General features: G+C 45.6%; 3 protein-coding genes and 1 long non-coding RNA gene across 11 annotated transcripts in view; 2 read left to right on the top strand and 2 right to left on the bottom strand.

Moving 5' to 3' along the window:
• The first annotated feature begins 230 nt into the window (after positions 1-230).
• On the top strand, positions 231-5,455 carry LOC123509007 (P2Y purinoceptor 8-like). The gene is made up of 5 exons (XM_045263147.1): positions 231-802; positions 2,252-2,504; positions 3,780-3,903; positions 4,291-4,437; positions 4,770-5,455. Exons 1-5 carry the CDS (start codon positions 712-714, stop codon positions 5,136-5,138), a joined length of 984 nt encoding a protein of 327 aa, XP_045119082.1. The 5' UTR covers positions 231-711; the 3' UTR covers positions 5,139-5,455.
• Positions 1,392-18,093, bottom strand: part of LOC123509005 — a 19,939-nt gene continuing 3,237 nt past the window's right edge. For 3 of the 8 annotated variants that reach the window (XM_045263142.1, XM_045263140.1, XM_045263138.1), the window contains exons 2-4: positions 8,719-8,899; positions 8,387-8,517; positions 6,717-8,280 (exon numbers count right to left, since the gene is read on the bottom strand). In XM_045263142.1, coding sequence (XP_045119077.1) covers positions 7,077-8,280; positions 8,387-8,517; positions 8,719-8,880 — 1,497 coding nt within the window. In that variant the 5' untranslated portion in view covers positions 8,881-8,899 and the 3' untranslated portion in view covers positions 6,717-7,076. Of the gene's footprint in view, positions 2,204-6,716; positions 8,281-8,386; positions 8,518-8,718; positions 8,900-12,748; positions 13,445-14,641; positions 14,766-14,852; positions 14,876-14,900; positions 15,049-18,093 lie in introns of those variants that run through there. The other 5 variants (XR_006676082.1, XM_045263143.1, XM_045263141.1 and 2 more) reach the window with 5 other exon arrangements.
• LOC123509010 overlaps positions 6,717-18,093 on the bottom strand; it is a 16,503-nt gene continuing 5,126 nt past the window's right edge. The window contains exon 2 of the long non-coding RNA XR_006676083.1: positions 6,717-6,954. This is a non-coding gene — a long non-coding RNA (uncharacterized LOC123509010). The remainder of the gene's footprint in view (positions 6,955-18,093) is intronic.
• Positions 15,345-18,093, top strand: part of LOC123509006 — a 4,106-nt gene continuing 1,357 nt past the window's right edge. Inside the window, 4 exon segments of the mRNA XM_045263146.1 lie at positions 15,345-15,470; positions 16,230-16,456; positions 17,468-17,595; positions 17,978-18,092. Coding sequence (XP_045119081.1) covers positions 16,262-16,456; positions 17,468-17,595; positions 17,978-18,092 — 438 coding nt within the window. The 5' untranslated portion in view covers positions 15,345-15,470; positions 16,230-16,261.

Below are 18,093 nucleotides of genomic sequence, written 5' to 3'. Positions count from 1 at the left end.
ATGGTTCATCTTACCTAGTGTGCACGTGAACGATGCAGGCCAAGGACAACACAGACTCCTCACAGTAACGAGACATTCCCTCTGCTCCTCCTGCTACTGCTACTGTGACAACTGACGGTGCAGCTTGGTATTGTACTCACACACACACACACACACACACACACACACACACACACACACACACACACAGTCTCTCTCTCTCTCTCTCTCTCTCTCTCTCTCTCTCTCTCTCGGGCAGGAAACAAGAAACCATCACACGTTCACAGCATTTCGTCTTGGGGTAGCAGATACTGGCTTATCCTCCGCGATAAAGACAAAAGAGTTGCGGCAGCGGCACAGTGAAGGCACGATACGGCTAATAACAGTGACTATAAATGACTAGCGTGGTGAGCGAGGACGGAGCAGTGTCAGTAACCGTGCCAGTGGTAACACGGAGAGGAAGCGTGTGAAGTGCTTTCCTCTGACGCCATGCAGCAGTGAAAGGAAAATACACTTCAAATCACTTCAGTTCATATATAAGCACTTCACTGGAATACGTAGAGGGAATTCACACACGAAAACTCCAAGAAGAGGAAAGAAATTAGCGGTATAATACAACATTTTCGCAGAGTTTAATAGAAAAGTTATCAAACACTGACAAAAACGCAAGAGAGAAGATTCACATTGCTTATACGCTCCGCCGGCCGGCACACAACACTGGACGACTTGAGGATGGCCAACTGCACCGTGGACGAGGCCATGGCGCCGTGGGTGGTGGTGGCGGTCGTCAATTACAGCATCGTCTGTGTCCTCGGCGGCATAGGTAAGTGCAGCATGGAAAAATTCTCCTCCCCTTCACTGCGACAACGGCCTCAACTCTTTAATAATCTGAGCCCTCGCCAGGATTCTTTTCACAGGCAACACAGATGATTAGCCCGGTTCTCATGACATTCAGTGCTTTTTCTAGTCAACATTCACCTTTTCTTTTTACATTTTGAACTAGACTCTGTAGGCCATATTTCTGAACTAGATACTCTGTAGGCCATATTTCTGAACTAGAGACTCTGTAGGTCATATTTCTGAAACATTTCTTCACCGCACCTCCTCTACTTACAAAAGACTCTATTGTTAAAGTTGCATTGGTTTTCAAGGGTACTTTAAATGGTTTCAGTGACAAGTTAACAAGGCTCTATGAATCAAGGTTACATCGCTTTGTATGGTTCCAGTGACAAGTTAACAAGATTTCGACATCATTAGGAGAAAATACTCTTGAGAACCCGATCCGTCATTTACGTGGCCTTTGAAAATAGACGTGGTGAGAGAAAATAGCGTTTCTGAACAAAGGCGAGTGTTTCCTCTCCCCCACTGGTCCATTAAGGTTGTATGCAGATGGTAAGACAAAAATCAGGTTGTCAAGGCTATTTTTTCTTTATTAACCATATAGAATCATTGTCCAACTATCACCAATAATATCAAAATACCTTAGATCAGTTACAGTCACCTGGCTGCGTGAAGCTTCTCTGAGTGGAGATTTTTGTTTTCTTTTTAATTCCTTCAGTACTGGGACACATTTTTACCTTGAGAATTGTGTACGATTAGGCCATTTTATTGACACTAGGGTCTATGGAGATCAGAAGATTAATGACCACAGTCTTTACTATTTTAATCGCCCAAATAAGTTTATAAAGTTGTATAAAATCACCAAGTATTAAACAGAATGAATAAGGAAACGCGTCATGGTTCTTAGGGAGTTAAGGGTACTTGGAAATAACGAGGAGCAAGAACAAACTTTAAGAAAATATTTTAGGAAAGAAATTTTTAAGTGTTGCTATGAGATAGTTATTACAGGAAGACTATTGAGAGTTGAGTAAGAAATTAGCTTAGAGAATAAAGCATTACGAATTTATGCATGATATTAATACGTCCATTACACCACAGACGCCCCCTCGCCTCACTGGCTGGAGATGTGGCCCTTTGTCTTATCACACGACCGACATCCGCTGTACAAAGCAACAATTTAAGATCCATTTCGTATGTTCTATGTTTAATTCAGACATTTTCAATTTTAACTCCTTCAGTACCGTGACGGGTTTCCATATTCATTCTAGTTACCTCTAGTTACTCACTTACTTCACTCTTTTCTCATGAACATTTTTGGGAGCAGAAAATGAGTGACTCTTTTTTTCCCCTTTTTCTTGTTTTAATTCTCTCTCTCTCTCTCTCTCTCTCTCTCTCTCTCTCTCTCTCTCTCTCTCTCTCTCTCTCTCTCCAGGAAACATCTGTTCGATATGGTGTCTGTACCAGTGTAAGCGGACGAAGCCAGCCATGAAGTTCCAGCTGATATGCGTGTTTTCCCTGATGGCGGCCTGCTGTCTCATCACGCAGCCCGTCGTCAACTTCATCTACTACAGCAACACCTTCTGCCTCCACGACATCTCCCCGGTGGTCAGTTTCTGCTTCTCCGTCACCAACAGCGTTCTCCTGCAGATGGATAGAACCATCTTCGCCACGGTAGCAATTTTCAGGTAAGTGATTCTAGTAGTTTATTATTTATTAGTCTCTTCAGTATACTGGGCCACATTTTTACCATATTTGAGTACGATTAGACCATTTTACTGGCATTAGGAAGGCTCTATGGAGGTCAGAAGATTAATGGTCACAGTCTTCACTATTTTAATCCCTCACATAAGTTTCTGAAGCTGTAAAAAATCACCAAATAGTAAGCAGAGTGGAATTGGAAATGTGCCATGGTAGTGAAAGGGTTAGGTTGGTGTGTGTGTACTTTAACACTTCGTTGTCTCATACAAGATATTTTCAAAGGCCACAGATAAGCAGCTGGGTTGTCATGAGTTTTTTTTTTTTTTTTCTACTGATAATACAGATTCCTCGTCAAAGCGAAATTAGAATACCTTTAAAAACCTCAGTCATTTTTTCTATAGCCTGTTTAGCCTCTTCAATACTGAGAAGTACTTTTACCTTGATTTTTGGGTACGATTAGACGATTTTATTTGCATTAGGAAGTGTCTAAGGAGGTCAAAAGATTAATGGTCATAGTCATTACCATTCTAATACCAACATATGTTTCTGAAGCTGTATAGAATCACCTAATAGTAACCAAAATTAATAAGAAAACGCGTCCTGATACTAAAAGAGATTAAGGCAGAGGTAAGATGTCCAAAGGTTTAGTAGCGAGTCACAAGCTCATCACTTACTTCTTGTACAGTTGCGTTAATACCAAGCTAAGTTTCAGGTGAAGTTGACATCGATAGTTGAGAAAGCGTGTGTGGTTTACTCACATGCTGGTTACAGTTTCTGTTGATGACTACCTGTGTTGTCAGAGGTGCATGTTTGTCCCATCCTTCCCTCGCCACCTCTTTGCACGACTCTCTGTTCTGTCTCATCCTAATTCTGTCCACCTAACTATACTGGAAGAGTCAAGTTCCATTCTTTCAGTTCTAAACTCTTCGAACTTATAGTGTTTGTTGTCTTCCTCCTTTGCATCAGTGCTCTATTCACCTTACTAATGCAACAATTAACCAACACCTTCACTCCTTCCTTTCACTGGTACACTCTGGACCTCTACACCTCGGTCCATGTCTGCCTTGGGATTGCTTCAGGACAGGAGTACGAAGACGCCTCCTCAACCAGAACACCTCACTCATTAGGAAGTCTAGTACATTTCTGGGTAGCGGAGATTGATCTAATTATCATTTACTATTTCTTGGGGGGTGATGGCGCGAGGTATGACAGATTTTTTTGTGTGTATGATGGCGCCTTGTAATGGTGGCGGTTTGTTTCAGGATGGTGGCAGTGCGCTGGCCGAACAGATACACGCAGTGGTGCAGGCTGCAGGTGGTGGTGGCGGTGCATGTGGGCATCGTGCTGTACATCGTGCCCGTCTGGCTGGCCCTCGGGGGTGTCATGGTACTCACTTCACGCTGCGTCTTGTTGCTTCACGTTTTTTGTCCCACGAGTGTCTGCCTTTATTAGATAAGCTATGATTGTTTCCTCTTATCGGCACTTGCTTCCTTGCTTCATATGACCTCTGACCTTGCCTCGGGTGACCATGACTGCTTCCGGTGTGATGTACATAAGCTATGACTGTTTCCACTCATCGTCACTCACCACTCCCTTGCTTTGCGTGATCCATCATTGCCTGTAATTTTCACAATCACCTCCTATTTACGTACTCTCAGTTTGTTTCTTTATTTCTTTTCTTTCTTATTGAAGGAAAGCAACATGCAATCGCTGTAAGCAAATACTAATCTCTTTTCTTTGTGACAAATCCCATGCCGTGTTTGCCTCATGCAGGGGTTCCAGCTGTTCCGCGAAGAGGGCTCCGTCATGGACATGAAGAACAATCGCGGGGGCGGCGCCTTCACTGTTACCATCTACGTGCTGTACTACGCAGTGCCTTACCTCGTCACCCTTTCCGCCTCCATCGTCATAGTCAGACGCGTGAGTTCCGTGTAAATCATTGTCCATTTGATTAAGGTAATGGAAGACTTCTGCACGTGCCAGGCCTCAATAGGACAGCAGGGCAGCAGGGCAGCAGGGTAGCGTGGCTTTACTACCACCAGCACATATGACAGAAGGAGTCTTCTTTGTTGTGCAGATGATAAACACATGTAATGGCTTACAAAATGAGTATATTCCATGGACAAAACATAAATTACGCACTTCCTTGTCGTTTCTCCTTATAAAACACAAACACATCACCAGCTTCCCAGTGAGTGCCCTAATGTTGCCACCATGAAGGTAATGGGGGATTCCTCAATCGTCTTTTTCAGCTTCTGCAGCAGAAGCAAGTGTTTGGTAATGTCGCTACATCGTCCCTGGATTACGTGGTTCGCTCCACCACACTGATCATCCTCGTTCTCCTCGTCATGGACCTTCCCCACATAGTCCTGCACACGTCCCAGAACAAGGGGCCGCCCTCGGTCATCATACACATAATCTTCGAGTATCACCTCATCGTCGTCCCGATCATCTTTGTGACCTACAACCCCAGTCACCGCGGCGCCATGCTGAGGCTTCTGCACCGCTGCCTGCCACCAGTGTGCCGCCAAGTATTGCCGCCGCCGCCCAGCCCCTCAGTGGCTAAGTGTGACACTGTGGAGATGCGCGCCAGTCACAAGTTCACCACCATAGCACAGTGAATGGCGCGGTGGTCACTACGTGGCTCCTGTCAAGTGTCTGTCTCAATAACCACCACAGGGAATGCCAGCGAGTCAACAACAGCTGCTTGGGAACTAAGGGATTCTCATGCTGATGCCAACTACTGGTTGTTTTCACTGTCATATTTCATTGTTGTTCTATCTTCCTTTAACATGAGAAAGAAGAGAATACATCGGTGTTAGCTTTGCTCTCCTACTATGAATGTTTTCAGAGGCCATACATACGATTAGCCACATTCTCAAGTATTTCTCCAGTTAACACAGTAGAGATATGGTTAATCTATCACTAAACTGAAAAACCCTCTTAAAAACTCATGTAACCTGAAACATGGCCTTTCGAAATTAGTGAAGTGGCGGGCCCCGGCCAGCACAAGGAGCTGCGTGACGGTCGCCCCCCCGCACCACGACACCCACAAGCATGAGCAACTGACGAGCTTGACACATTTTTAGTCCTGAATGACTAATGAAGTGATCTAGAGGAGGTTCGTGTGTGGTGGTATTGTCTGGTACACCAAGAGTAATCACCAACACGTCGACAGGGAAGAGAGACCCGCCACCTGTTGCAACACCCCTCGGCAGTGCTGCCTCCCGCGCCGGCACCACATTACGAACGTGCTTCCTTCGGACACGGGGAAGCGGAGAGACACTCCTTTGTCTATATTTTGATTTTGCGCAACTTCTAAGTATTCCTGCATCAGTATTCTTGTATCTATGTTGAAGATGTGGGATGATTAAGCTGCGAAATTTGATTAACTTGGCTTTTTGTGAACTAGTGTTGAATAAATTGTTCTGGTGAATTGTGACGATAGGATATACTCATCTATTATTAATCTGAGTCACTCTGGATATTTCTCCAATAATTTCAGAGTTGTGATTGTCTAAGAGTTGTGATTAATTAATTTAGACAATAAATTTCATCTTTTCTTTCTCACTATTCTAGTAATTTCACTAACACTTAAACACCAAAGATATATACATAGAAAAAAAAAAAAAAAAACGTATATATGATAAGTGGTGGTGGTGGTGGTGGTGGTGGGTGGTGGTGGTGGTGTACATCCTTTCCGTGATGAAAAAAAAAGTTGAGTGACACACAACGAACATCTTGGTGCACTACAACTACAACTCCTTAACGACAACAACAACCACTACTACTACTACTACTACTACTACTACTACTACTATTATTACTATTATTACTACTACTACTACTACTACTACTACTACTACTACAGGTAAGGACTGAAAGAAAGCAGACTGACTGAAAGTATATATAGAGTCCTCCTGCCTGGCTCCTCTGTCTTATCCTATTACTACGCCTGCCGGCCACGCCCCTGCCGAGCCTCGAGGGGCGCACGTGTCACCAAGGGAAGAGCGGTCGCGCCAGCTGCGGGACGGAAGGATGTAAGAGATAACAGCTGTTAGTTATCTTTCTCCTGCTCAGTGACGTCAAACTTTATCATCTATTATCGACATTTTCCTTCATGTATTATTATATTTTTTTATCTCTCTCTCTCTCTCATTCTGTGGCTAATTACTACATTGGTTACTGAAACTGTGTAGTGTTTTTACTGAATGATTTAATGTTTTCAGCATATGCTACTCAGTGCACGTAGAAACGATTCAGTACAGCAAACTACACAGCGCTGTAAAGGAACCAAACCAGACCTTCGCTGAGGCTGGCGTCAGGGTGATACTGATTGAAGCTTTTTCAGATACATAGGATACACACAGCAAAGCTTCGCAGAGATAAGAACGAAATGTTAAACCTGAGTACTTCTCTCTCTCTCTCTCTCTCTCTCTAAGGCAATACGGACGTGTCACACAGTCACATACAGGCCGCACCACTCCAACACAACGCACGAACAATGCAGGTTCCGAGGTGAGTGCACGGGCGCGGCCGGTGCAGATCACAGGCAGGGTTCACTCGCCTCCCCAGCGTCCAGGTGTTGACGTGTTCTGCGAGGAAGAGCATCCACACCTGCAAGACAACCATTCACTGCGGAGCGGCATCGGCCTGTAGTCTGCGGCGCGCGTAGGCAGCCACGTGCTCACACGCCCCGGCGACGCCACGTGCAGGTTGGTGGCCGTGACGCGTGGGTTGATGAGGGAGTTGTGCAGCTCCGCCACGGTGGAGGAGCAGGCGGCGGCGGGGTCCCCGGAGGCTGACAGCATGCCCCGCCAGTACTCATTGCCGGGAAGTGAGTTGGAGTCCCAGGCGAAGCTGGTCACTAAGAGAGTGCCGTCAGGCAACGGCGCCGAGTGCAGACCACTCTTGGTGAAGCGAATGACGACGCCCTTACCCGGGAACTCCTCCCCGTCCCCCGCCTCGCCGCACCGCGTCACGTCTGAGATCCAGGTGAAGTCCACGTGGCTAATATAAGACGTGTCTGCGGCCGCCAGCGCGTCGGCCCACGCGTCCACAAACAGCTGCTTCTGGCGGGGAGTGAAGCTCCACACCCCAAGGCCTAGGCCCACTACACGCACGTAGGCCTTCAGGCCTACACTAGCAGCCCGTGCACCAGCCTCCGCCAGCAGCGTCTCCGCCGGCAGCTGGATGCGCGCCTTGTACACCCGCACGTTGAACAGCAGTTCTGAGGAGTGTGGCACGAACTCGTCCTCGGAACACTTGGCGGCCTCCTCCCACGAGGGCAGGAAGGGCTCGCCCCACAGGTGAGCCCACAGCCTGGCCAGGCGGGGCTGCGAGGGAGGCTCCTTGCCGTAGCCGCGATAGGGAGTGTTTTGGTGCGGCGTCACCACACAGTCCTGCCACTCCATTACTCCCTCCCGCTCAAACCTGGCGCCCACCTGTCCCACGATGACGCCCCTCGGCACGAAGTTGTCGGAGGCGGCGGGCAGGCCTCGGTTGTGGCGGCCGCCGTCGTTAATGAAGACAGAGTGTGAGGACACCGCCACGAGCGCCGACAGCTTCATTTCATCATAGCTCAAGTAGTCCCTCAGGATGAGTCTGCCGTGCTCCTTGGAATGGCCGATGTCCTGGAAGCCGTCACACCCTTCAAAGCCGTCACGCAGGACGTACACGTCACTCGGGTTGTAGAACACGATGGGCCGCTTCTTCAGGAGGCGATCCACCAGATCCAGCAGCCCCAGCGTGCCGTACACCTCCCTTAAAGGACGCCACAAGGCACGCCATGAGCATTACAGGCCCTTCCCTTGAGGCTCCGTGCAGCACACCGCGTCATGTATCCTCACAACATACAGGTCACACTCACCTTTCCTTCTTCCTGCCGTGGTGCCTCTTGAAGTGAAGGAAGGCGGCCAGGAGCGGCAAGACTCGTTCGTGCACCACAGGGTAGGCAGAGTTCACGTGCTCCTCCAGCGTGGCTTCATCGTGCACGCCGCCCTGGACACGCCCATCACAAAAAAGGCCCACATGGTACAAAAATCGCCACGTAAGTCCAGCATCAATGTTCATTTATCACATTACTTACTGAAGCAGTGAACACAGAGAGCAAGAGTGAACACGAATGAGAATGATCACAACAGTAACAATTTCTCTCTCTCTCTCTCTCTCTCTCTCTCTCTCTCTCTCTCTCTCTCTCACCTTCAGGAGAGTCTTAAGGCGGGCTGTCTGGGTGGGGAAGCGCACGGGGAACTGATCACTGAGGGCAACCACTTCATCCAGCGTCACTGAGGGCGGCTGCTCCACCTTCGCCAACTCCTCCAAGTGTTCCTGTAGCAGCTGCTGTGGCGTCCTCTCCTCCATGGCGGCGCTACTGACGGGGCTGCGGTGACACGAGACAACCTGCATTACTGGGGCTTCTTTGGACCTCGGTTTTGTACTGCGGGGAGCTAGAGGGTTGTCTATGCAATTAGCATTGATTTCCTCTCCCCCATGACCTTTCACTCTCTCCCCACCTGTTGAATGCATAGTGAAGCGTGGAGAGAGAGAGAGAGAGAGAGAGAGAGAGAGAGAGAGAGAGAGAGAGAGAGAGAGAGAGAGAGAGAGAGAGAGCGTGGTGCGAAGTGCATAATTTAAAACACTTCAGCGCTGGTCCCCGTCTCGTCTCGTTTCGTCTCGTCTTGTATCGTCTTGTATCGTCTCATCTCATCCCATCTCATCTGATTTCCTCTCTCTCCTCTTCTCTCGTCTCGTTTCCTCTCCTCTCGTCTCGTCTCGTCTCCTCTCCTCTCTTTTCCCCTTCCCTCCCTTCCCCTTCCCACCATGCATTCAAAGGGCTCTACATGAAGTTACATAGTTTATATAGTTGTAGTTACCCCTAAAATAGAAAAATTATTTGTTTTCTTTTAATATTTCCATCAATAATAGCATAAGTAATAGTCTCCCCATGATATAATGTCACGGGTTTCGTTTTCCCTAAAAAAGTAACGACGAGAGTAAAGCAACATAGTATAAATTAAGAATATTCCATAGTTACCCCTTAAAATAAATCACCAGCCTTCGTTTTCTCTCAGCATTCTGTAATAATGAGATAGTCCTTACCTGGAGAATGAAGAACACCTCACTAGAAAATTACTTTTTGAAAAACCTAGTATAGAAGAAAATAAAGAAATAACATATATTTTTTGGAAAATAAGAGAACATAAGGTCAAAAATTCAAATAATCAATTACAGCTACAGACTCAGACAAAACCAGACCAAAAGACGAGGAAGTGCTGATATCCAGGCTGTGGTAGTTGTCGTAAAACAGGGGTAGCATGGAGACACCTGAGTCCATTATGAAAGTGTATTTACGGTAGCACAATACACAACAAGTGTAAACCGAGTGAAACGAGAGGCAGGAGGCGTAGAGTGTCGCCTGAGGCGGCGGCGAGCGAGGACTGAGGGGAAGGACGTGACGTCAGACAGAAAGGGAGTATGGGAAAAACAAAGGACATGCTAACATAAGGCTACACTTCCGCCTATCCACTGAACTGAACTGACAGGCCAGCATTGTGAAACGCTTTGCTCTCTGTCCATCACTGCTTCAAGATACTCGTGTTTTTAAGCATAACAGAGGTGATTATCTCTGGCATGGAGCTATACATTCCTCATACTTTCTCTAACCCTAAAGCTAAAAAGCCTTGGTTTAACTCTGCTTGTTCTCGTGCTGTCAATGATAGAGAGGCGGCTCACAAACGGTTCCGTAGCCATCCAACTGCTGAAACTCATGCCCTATATATTTCTGCCCGTAATCATGCCAAATCTATTCTCCAACTTACTAAAAACTCTTTCATCAATAGAAAATGTCAAAGTCTTTCCAATTCTAACTCCTCTCGAGATTTCTGGCATCTAGCCAATAATATCTCTAACAACTTTACTTCTTCGTCTTTCCCTCCTTTACTTCATCCAGATGGCTCTACAGCTGTCTCTTCTTTTCTAAAGCTGAACTCTTCGCTCAAACCTTTGCTACCAACTCAACTTTGGATGATTCTGGGCATATTCCTCCTACTCCTCCACCCTCTGACTACTTCATCCCTAAAATTAAAATTCTTTATAAAGACGTTTTCCTGGCCCTCTCTGGCCTTGATTCTCGGAAGGCTTACGGTCCGGATGGAGTCCCTCCTGTTGTTCTCAAAACTGTGCTTCCGAACTCGCTCACTGCCTGGTCAAACTCTTTCATCTGTGTCTCTACTTCTATTTATCCTTCTTGCTGGAAGTTTGCTCACATTCAACCTGTCCCTAAAAAGGTGACCACTCCAATCCTTCTAACTACCGCCCTATAGCTTTGATTTCCTGCCTTTCTAAAGCCTTTGAGTCTATCCTTAATAGGAAGATAATGAGGCATCTATCAGCTCACAACCTTCTCTCTGATTGCCAGTATGGTTTCCGTAAAGGCAGATCTACTGGTGATCTTCTTACTTTCCTAACTGAATCTTGGTCATCCTCTTTAGGGACTTCGGTGAAACCTTTGCTGTCGGCCTTGACATATCGAAAGCCTTCGATAGAGTCTGGCACAAATCTTTAATTTCTAAACTACCCTCCTACGGATTCTATCCTTCTCTCTGTACCTTCATCTCCAGTTTCCTTTCCGATCGTTCTATTGCTGCTGTAGTAGACGGTCACTGTTCTTCCCTAAAACTATCAACAGTGGTGTTCCACAGGGTTCTGTCCTATCACCCACTCTCTTTCTATTATTCATCAATGATCTCCTAAATCTGACTCAATGCCCTATCCACTCCTATGCTGATGATACCACCCTGCATTATTCAACAGCGTTCAACAGACGCCCAACCCAACAACAATTAAATGACTCAAGGCGAGATGCTATAGGACGCCTAACTTCTGATCTTTCACTTGTTTCTGATTGGGGCAGAGAAAACCTGGTTTTGTTCAATGCCTCAAAACTCAATTTCTACAACTATCTACTCGACATAACCTTCCAGACAACTATCCTCTCTTCTTCAATAACACTCAACTTCCCTCTCCTCTACATTAAACACACTCGGTCTATCCTTCACTAAAAATCTAAACTGGAAATTTCACATCTCTACTCTTGCTAAATCAGCTTCCAAGAAGTTAGGTGTCCTATGGCGTCTTCGTCCATTTTTCTCTCCTCCCAGCTGCTTGCTCTGTACAAGGGCCTTATCCGCCCGTGTATGGAGTATGGCTCTCATGTCTGGGGGATCCACACACAGCTTTACTAAACAAGGTGGAATCTAAAGCTTTTCGTCTTATCAACTCTTCTCCTCTAACTGACTGTCTTGATTCTTTAAGTCACCGCCGCAATGTTGCATCTTTATCTGTCTTCTACCGCTGTTTTCATGCTGTCTGCTCTTCTGAACTTGCTAACTGCATGCCTTCCCCCTCCTGCGGCCTCGCTGCACAAGACTCTCTACTTCTTCTCATCCCTATTCTGTCCATCTTCCTAATGCAAGAGTTAACCAGTATCTTCACTCCTTCATTCCCTACACTGGTAAACTCTGGAACTCTCTACCTGTGTCTGTATTTCCACCTGCCTATGACTTAAACTCTTTCAAAAGAGGAGTGTCAAGACACCTCTTACGTTAACTGGACCCTCCTTTTAGATTTTTCTGTTTTTTCTCTTTCTACTTTTCTTTTAACAGGGCCTGGCAACCAGCGGGATTTTTTTTTTCCAACACTGTGTTTGCCCTTGGCCAGTGCCCTTGTAATGTAAAAAAAAAAAAAAAAAAAAAAAATTTCTATGGTTCTGGCCATGAATCAACAAGGTTTCTAGTTTATCAAAAGGAAAAACTGTCTTCAAAACCCGGCTAGTTGTCTCTGTCGCCTTGGAAAACTGTGTTGGTGGGAGAGGAAGGCGTTTCTGAATATGGCGCTTAAAGTGATGAGTATAATAAAGAAACTTCTACGTAATGTACATCAGGAAAATATTCTACAGCTTCCCCTACAAAAAAAAAAAATCACACCCTCGTTTTCTATTACATTTGCCTTAGTACTTATCATAAAAAAAATTATAAATAAAAACAATAACAACAATAACAATAATAATAATAATAATAATAATAATAATAATAATAATAATAATAATAATAATAATAAATATCAAAATACCAAAGAAAAACAAACACAAACCCGGAAAACAACAGTCTCCCTTAAAACACACCAATGCCATTCGTTTTCTCTCAACACTGCACACCTCACCAAAACATACCACAAATCACATTTAAACCACTTCCAGCATCCCTGCCAGCGTAGCCAAGAGGGCATCGGACACACAACAAGTGGCAGGGGGCTGGGGGCTTCCTACGAGGGGCTACTGGGATTCGGGCAAGCACCGGTAAGGCAGGAAACAAGAGATGATAGCGAAGGGGATGGTAGGTCTTACGGCTGCGCACTGAGGATGTTAGGATGACTAGAGGTTGCCAGCAGCCAATAAGATCTCTAGAGTAATTTTTTTCCACACTCTTGTTATATTTCCCTAGTTTAAATGTCACCGTAGCTATTTTTGTTTCTTTACGTATTTTTCGTTGTATCTTTGTTTTAGAATGTCCTTAGTTATTTATTCATTCTTTCTTTATGATATTAATTCCTTCAGTAATAAGAGTGTGCTTGAAAGATCCCTACAGTAAGTTGTTTTTCCCTAGATTCTTGTTATTTTTCCCTTGTTTAAATGTCACGAGTTAGTTTTGTTTCTTTAAGTATGTTTCGCTGTTTCTTTATTTGAGAATGTCCTTACTTATTTATATGTTCTTTCCTTATGATATTAACCCCTTTTGTACCATGACGCGTTTCCATACTCATTCTGGTGACTATTTGGTGATTTTATACAGCTTCAGAAACTCATGTGGGGGATTAAAATAGTGAAAACTCTGGCCATTAATATTCTAACCTCCATAAACCCTTCCTAATGTCAATAAAATGGTCTAATCGTACACAAATCTCAAGGTAAAAATGTCCCCCAGTACTGAAGGGCTAAACAAATTCTTGACCCCTATTTTTTTTCTGTAATGTCTTTGAATTTAACATTTTTTCTTTAGTTTCGACATTTCCACATTGTTCTTATGTATTAATTGAAAATTCCCTCGCTGAGGTGAGTTCTTCCTTGTATCTGACGGAAATTCCCTACACATTGATAAGCGCGGGGACAGAATCTCGTGGCGGGGAACAGTGACTCATTTCCTTGTACACCGCGGCAGATTACACAGAACTCACCAGGAGGCAAGTTCAGTAAACTCATCCCGTTTTCTTTTGGCTGCCCAGACTTGACTAAATGTGGTCCGTACTCTGAAACGCTTTGCTCTCTCATCACGACTGTTTTGCAAGGCCACCGAGATGATTAGCGGAGTTTTCAAGAGTGTTTCTCCGGTTAAAAATGAAGAAATCTTGTCGCTCTGCCTCTAGAACCGTAAAAACACCTTAAAAACATCATGAAAAATGTAAATAAAGCCTTTAGGAATAGTGGAGGTGAAGCACAGAAATGTTTGAGAATATGAGCCTATATCTCATGTATTTGGGCGTATCTAAAACACGTTGCACTCCTGTTATCCCTTCAGTACCGTGACACTTTCTCATATTCATTCTGGTTACTATTTGGTGATTTTATACAGCTTCAGGATCTTATGTTGGGATTGAAATAATGAGGACTGTGGCAATTAATCATCTGACCTCCATAGAGCCTTCCTAATGTCAATAAAATGGTGGTAAAAATGCATCCCAGTACTGAAGGGGTTCAATAAACTTTCAAAGCTCCCCAGACTTGCCTAACTATATTTTGTATTTGAACACTTTATAAAACGCGTCACACTCCCATTAGATGAAGTTTGAAAGCTGCCCAGACTCTCATAAATATATCTTTTGCATTTGAACACTTTTTAAAACGCGTTACTCTACCATTAGACAGTTTCAAAACCCACAGGGATGAAACAATTGGTTCTCACTGATGTATTTTTCCAGTGATGATGCGCAGAGGTAGTTAAATTATCTCTAGAATTAAATAAACACCTTTAAGAAGAAGAAAAAGAAGAAGAAGAAGAAGAAGAAGAAGAAGAAGAAAAGAATAGTTTCCCACACAAGGCTTCCGAGTTCCAACATTTTACTTTCTGACCTTTCGCTGCTTCGTGGATGTGATGGTCGTTCGCTACACACCACTCACCACCACTCAACGCTCGCCACTCACCACACACCACCCACCACTCACCACTCACCACCACTCAACGCTCACCACTCACCACACACCACCCACCACTCACCACCCACCACCACTCACCACACACCACCCACCACTCACCACACACCACCCTCCACTCACCACTCACCAAGACATTTCACTCGTACGTCAGTCCACAGCTACGAGGAATTATTACCTTGGCACGACGCGGTGATGTTAAACGTGATGATGTTAGCTTTCCTTGTACGTGTGTCAGGAGAGAACGGAACTCCACGAATGACTACTACGATGAGTCACACACACACACACACACACACACACACACACACACACACACACACACACACACACACACACACATCGTTTCTTACTCATCTTCCCCCCTGCTCCACCCATTCGTCATTGCACCATGTAAATGCACGCTAAATCAATCTCTCTCTCTCTCTCTCTCTCTCTCTCTCTCTCTCTACTATGTCATTCTCCTAGCAGTTTCAATCCATTTTTAACCCCAGTGCTGTGATGCTTAAAACTTAGCCACACATCCCCTTAGAAATTCGATATTACACCACTTGAGACACCACTTTCTCTCTCTCTCTCTAGAATTGCACCATCACTACACCAACCCACCGTTACATTATCACCAGTATCTGCCAAACGCCCACCACTTCCTCGCTCGCTGTTGGTGGTGCGTGTCTGGGTGTCTAGGTGGGCTGGTGTGTGTAGTACGTGTCTTATTCGGGTTCCGGCTGGCTGTGGTGTTGACTGGGTGAGTGTGGTGTGGTGTGGTACAGTGTGGTGTGGTGTATTGCAGTGTGGTGTGGTGTGAAGTGGTGTGGTGTGGTACAGTCTGGTGTATTGCAGTGTGGTGTGGTGTGGTGTGGTACAGTCTGGTGTATTGCAGTGTTGTGTGGTGTAGTGCAGTGTTGTGTGGTGTGAAGTGGTGTGGTGTAGTGCAGTGCATTGTGGTGTGGTGCCGATAGTGGTGGTGATAAAGGTGGTTGGGGTGATCACGTTTGTGTTTGTGTGCATGGTCATAGCAGAGAGAGAGAGAGAGAGAGAGAGAGAGAGAGAGAGAGAGAGAGAGAGAGAGAGAGGATTAATACACGCACACAAACACTAGAAAAAAAAAAATATAAGCAAAAACAAGATATAATTGACTTGTATCACTCACACTGGACATGAAGCCAACGAGTAACGGGGAATAGTATGAGTTGGCATTCCTTGGCAGTGTAAAAAGAGGCGACCTGGCAACTACGCGAGGGTAAGGTTGCCAGTTTTTGTTATTGGCCTCTCTTTCTTCCTGCTCAGTTACCAAGATACGTTTTATCGACTGACGCCAATGAAGTTTTGAATTTCTACTGACGTGTGTGTGTGTGTGTGTGTGTGTGTGTGTGTGTGTGTGTGACAGTTTCTCCAATCAATTAAGACTCGTTCTATATTCACCTTATATCTATTTCTCTATCACAAACACGTATGTAATATTTTAAACCACCACGCCTGACTACAACAACAACAACAACAACAGGTACAGGGAAGTTTGGACCTGTTCGCTGGAAAATGGCCACAGGAGCGAGGGCACGGGAGGAGAGACAGCAGAAGTGGGAGGAGGAGGAGGAAGTGCGTGGGTATCTGAGGGAGGTGGCCCGCGCCTCGCCAACCCCCCGGGCCAGCCTCGACCAGGTGACACACTCCAGTTCCAAGTTCTTCGCTAAGTTTGCCGTCAGCTCCACCAGACTCAAGACTCACCTCCAGGTTAGAGACAGACTGTGCTTTGTTGCAGTGTGTTGTGTTGTTATCTATTGTGTGGCGAGATGTTACTGCCACTACCCCCACCACCAACCACCACCACTACCACTACCACTACCACTACTACTACTACTACTACTACTACTACTACTATTATTATTACCACTACTACTACTACTAAAGCTTCCACTTTTTATTCAGTTTCGAGAATTGTTTTCCATTGTCAACCTGCTATGAAATCAACCTTTAGCACACACACACACACACACACACACACACACACACACACACACACACACACACACACTAAAAAACTAGGTATAATTGTTACTCCGTCTTAAACCCACACGATCATAAGACTTAGTGATAATCTTTCCTGTTTGTGTGAGACTGTGAGTGTTTGTTTCACCTTTACGAACGCCATGGTATTTAATTTTCAGTCCACGTGTTTTTATTCGTGCCTAACTGTTTTCATTTTCTCTCTCTCTCTCTGTCTCTTCTGCAGCTTCTCTCCGTGTTGACACAAAGTAGATGACCCTCACAGATCTTCTCCACAGTAACCCCTCTTCCATCTCTTCATTCAAACGCCTCTCTCTGATCATCTACGCATTCCTCCCATCTCCCCTTCGCTGTCTCGTCTCTCTCATTCACATCACGCTGAGGTCCACTGTTTATCTGCCAACACGCCACCACCGGACGCCACTTCTTTAACGTCTGTACTTCAATTGACCCTCTTAGTATGTATCTTCTATGGCATCGCTGTAACGTTTGCTTGTCGTCTTATAGGTGTATCCTTTTCTGCTCTTATTTTGTGTCTTTTTGTGTGCTCATCTCAATTATCTCTCTCTCTCTCTCTCTCTCTCTCTCTCTTACTGTATTTCCTTCACCCTTCACGCTGTAACTAATTGGTTGTTTCTCTTGCATTGTCTTTCTCTTCATATACTCCTCTTTCTTTCTTTTTGCGTGTCAATCTCAATTCATTCTGTTCTTGGCATTAATTTCTCGCTCCGTGTCTAGAATGGCAAAAACCCGCGAGATCTGGAGGCGCACATCAACTCTGCCTACCCCGTGCTGCACCACCGCTGCCTGCCGCTGCTCGCCGCCTTTCTCCACTTCAAGACCAAGCACGGCACACGTGTCGAGAAGTGAGTAGCCAAGGTGCGGGTGTGCGGGCGTGTAGGTGTGTGGGTGTAGCCGTCTTTACCTTCACCCCCACCCCCCACGTGCTTTGTGTTCTACGTGCAAGTACTGCCAGTGTGTTGTGCTGAGTCCTTCATTCACTGCCTAGCTCTTCCGTGTTGGTTTACATCTGACTTTGTTTGGCTCTCCTCGTGACCTTGCGTGCCTCTCTCCCGTCTCGGCCTAACTCGCTTCTGCCTTTTTCCTCGTCCTTCATCACCAGTGCTTGATGTTCTATTCTGGAACGTCCGGCCAGTTGTTTTTGTGTTAGTACAGTTAAGGCGGGTGGCTGTTGTTGTCCTTGTCGCGGCGCAGCGGCAGTGTTTACCGCCTACTGTGTTCCCTCAGGGCTGTGTATGAGGGGATGAGCCTGCTGGGACTGGTGGACCGTCTGCTGCTGAAGCGACCCGTGACCTTCCTTGGGCGGGATGACCAGTACCTGCTGCGGGACGGCACGCGCGGCA

The sequence above is a fragment of the Portunus trituberculatus genome, chromosome 25 (genome assembly GCF_017591435.1).
Source record: "Portunus trituberculatus isolate SZX2019 chromosome 25, ASM1759143v1, whole genome shotgun sequence".
NCBI lineage: Eukaryota > Metazoa > Arthropoda > Malacostraca > Decapoda > Portunidae > Portunus > Portunus trituberculatus.
The sequence above is the reverse complement of the archived record's forward strand: the minus strand, read 5'-3'. Positions and strand labels throughout refer to the sequence as shown.

Coding starts and splice junctions, on each gene's coding strand:
- LOC123509007 (XM_045263147.1), top strand. CDS start 712: ATGGCCAACTGCACCGTGGACGAGGCCATGGCGCCGTGGGTGGTGGTG. Junction 3,904..4,290: donor TGGCCCTCGGGGGTGTCATG/GTACTCACTTCA, acceptor TGCCTCATGCAG/GGGTTCCAGCTGTTCCGCGA. Junction 4,438..4,769: donor CCATCGTCATAGTCAGACGC/GTGAGTTCCGTG, acceptor CGTCTTTTTCAG/CTTCTGCAGCAGAAGCAAGT.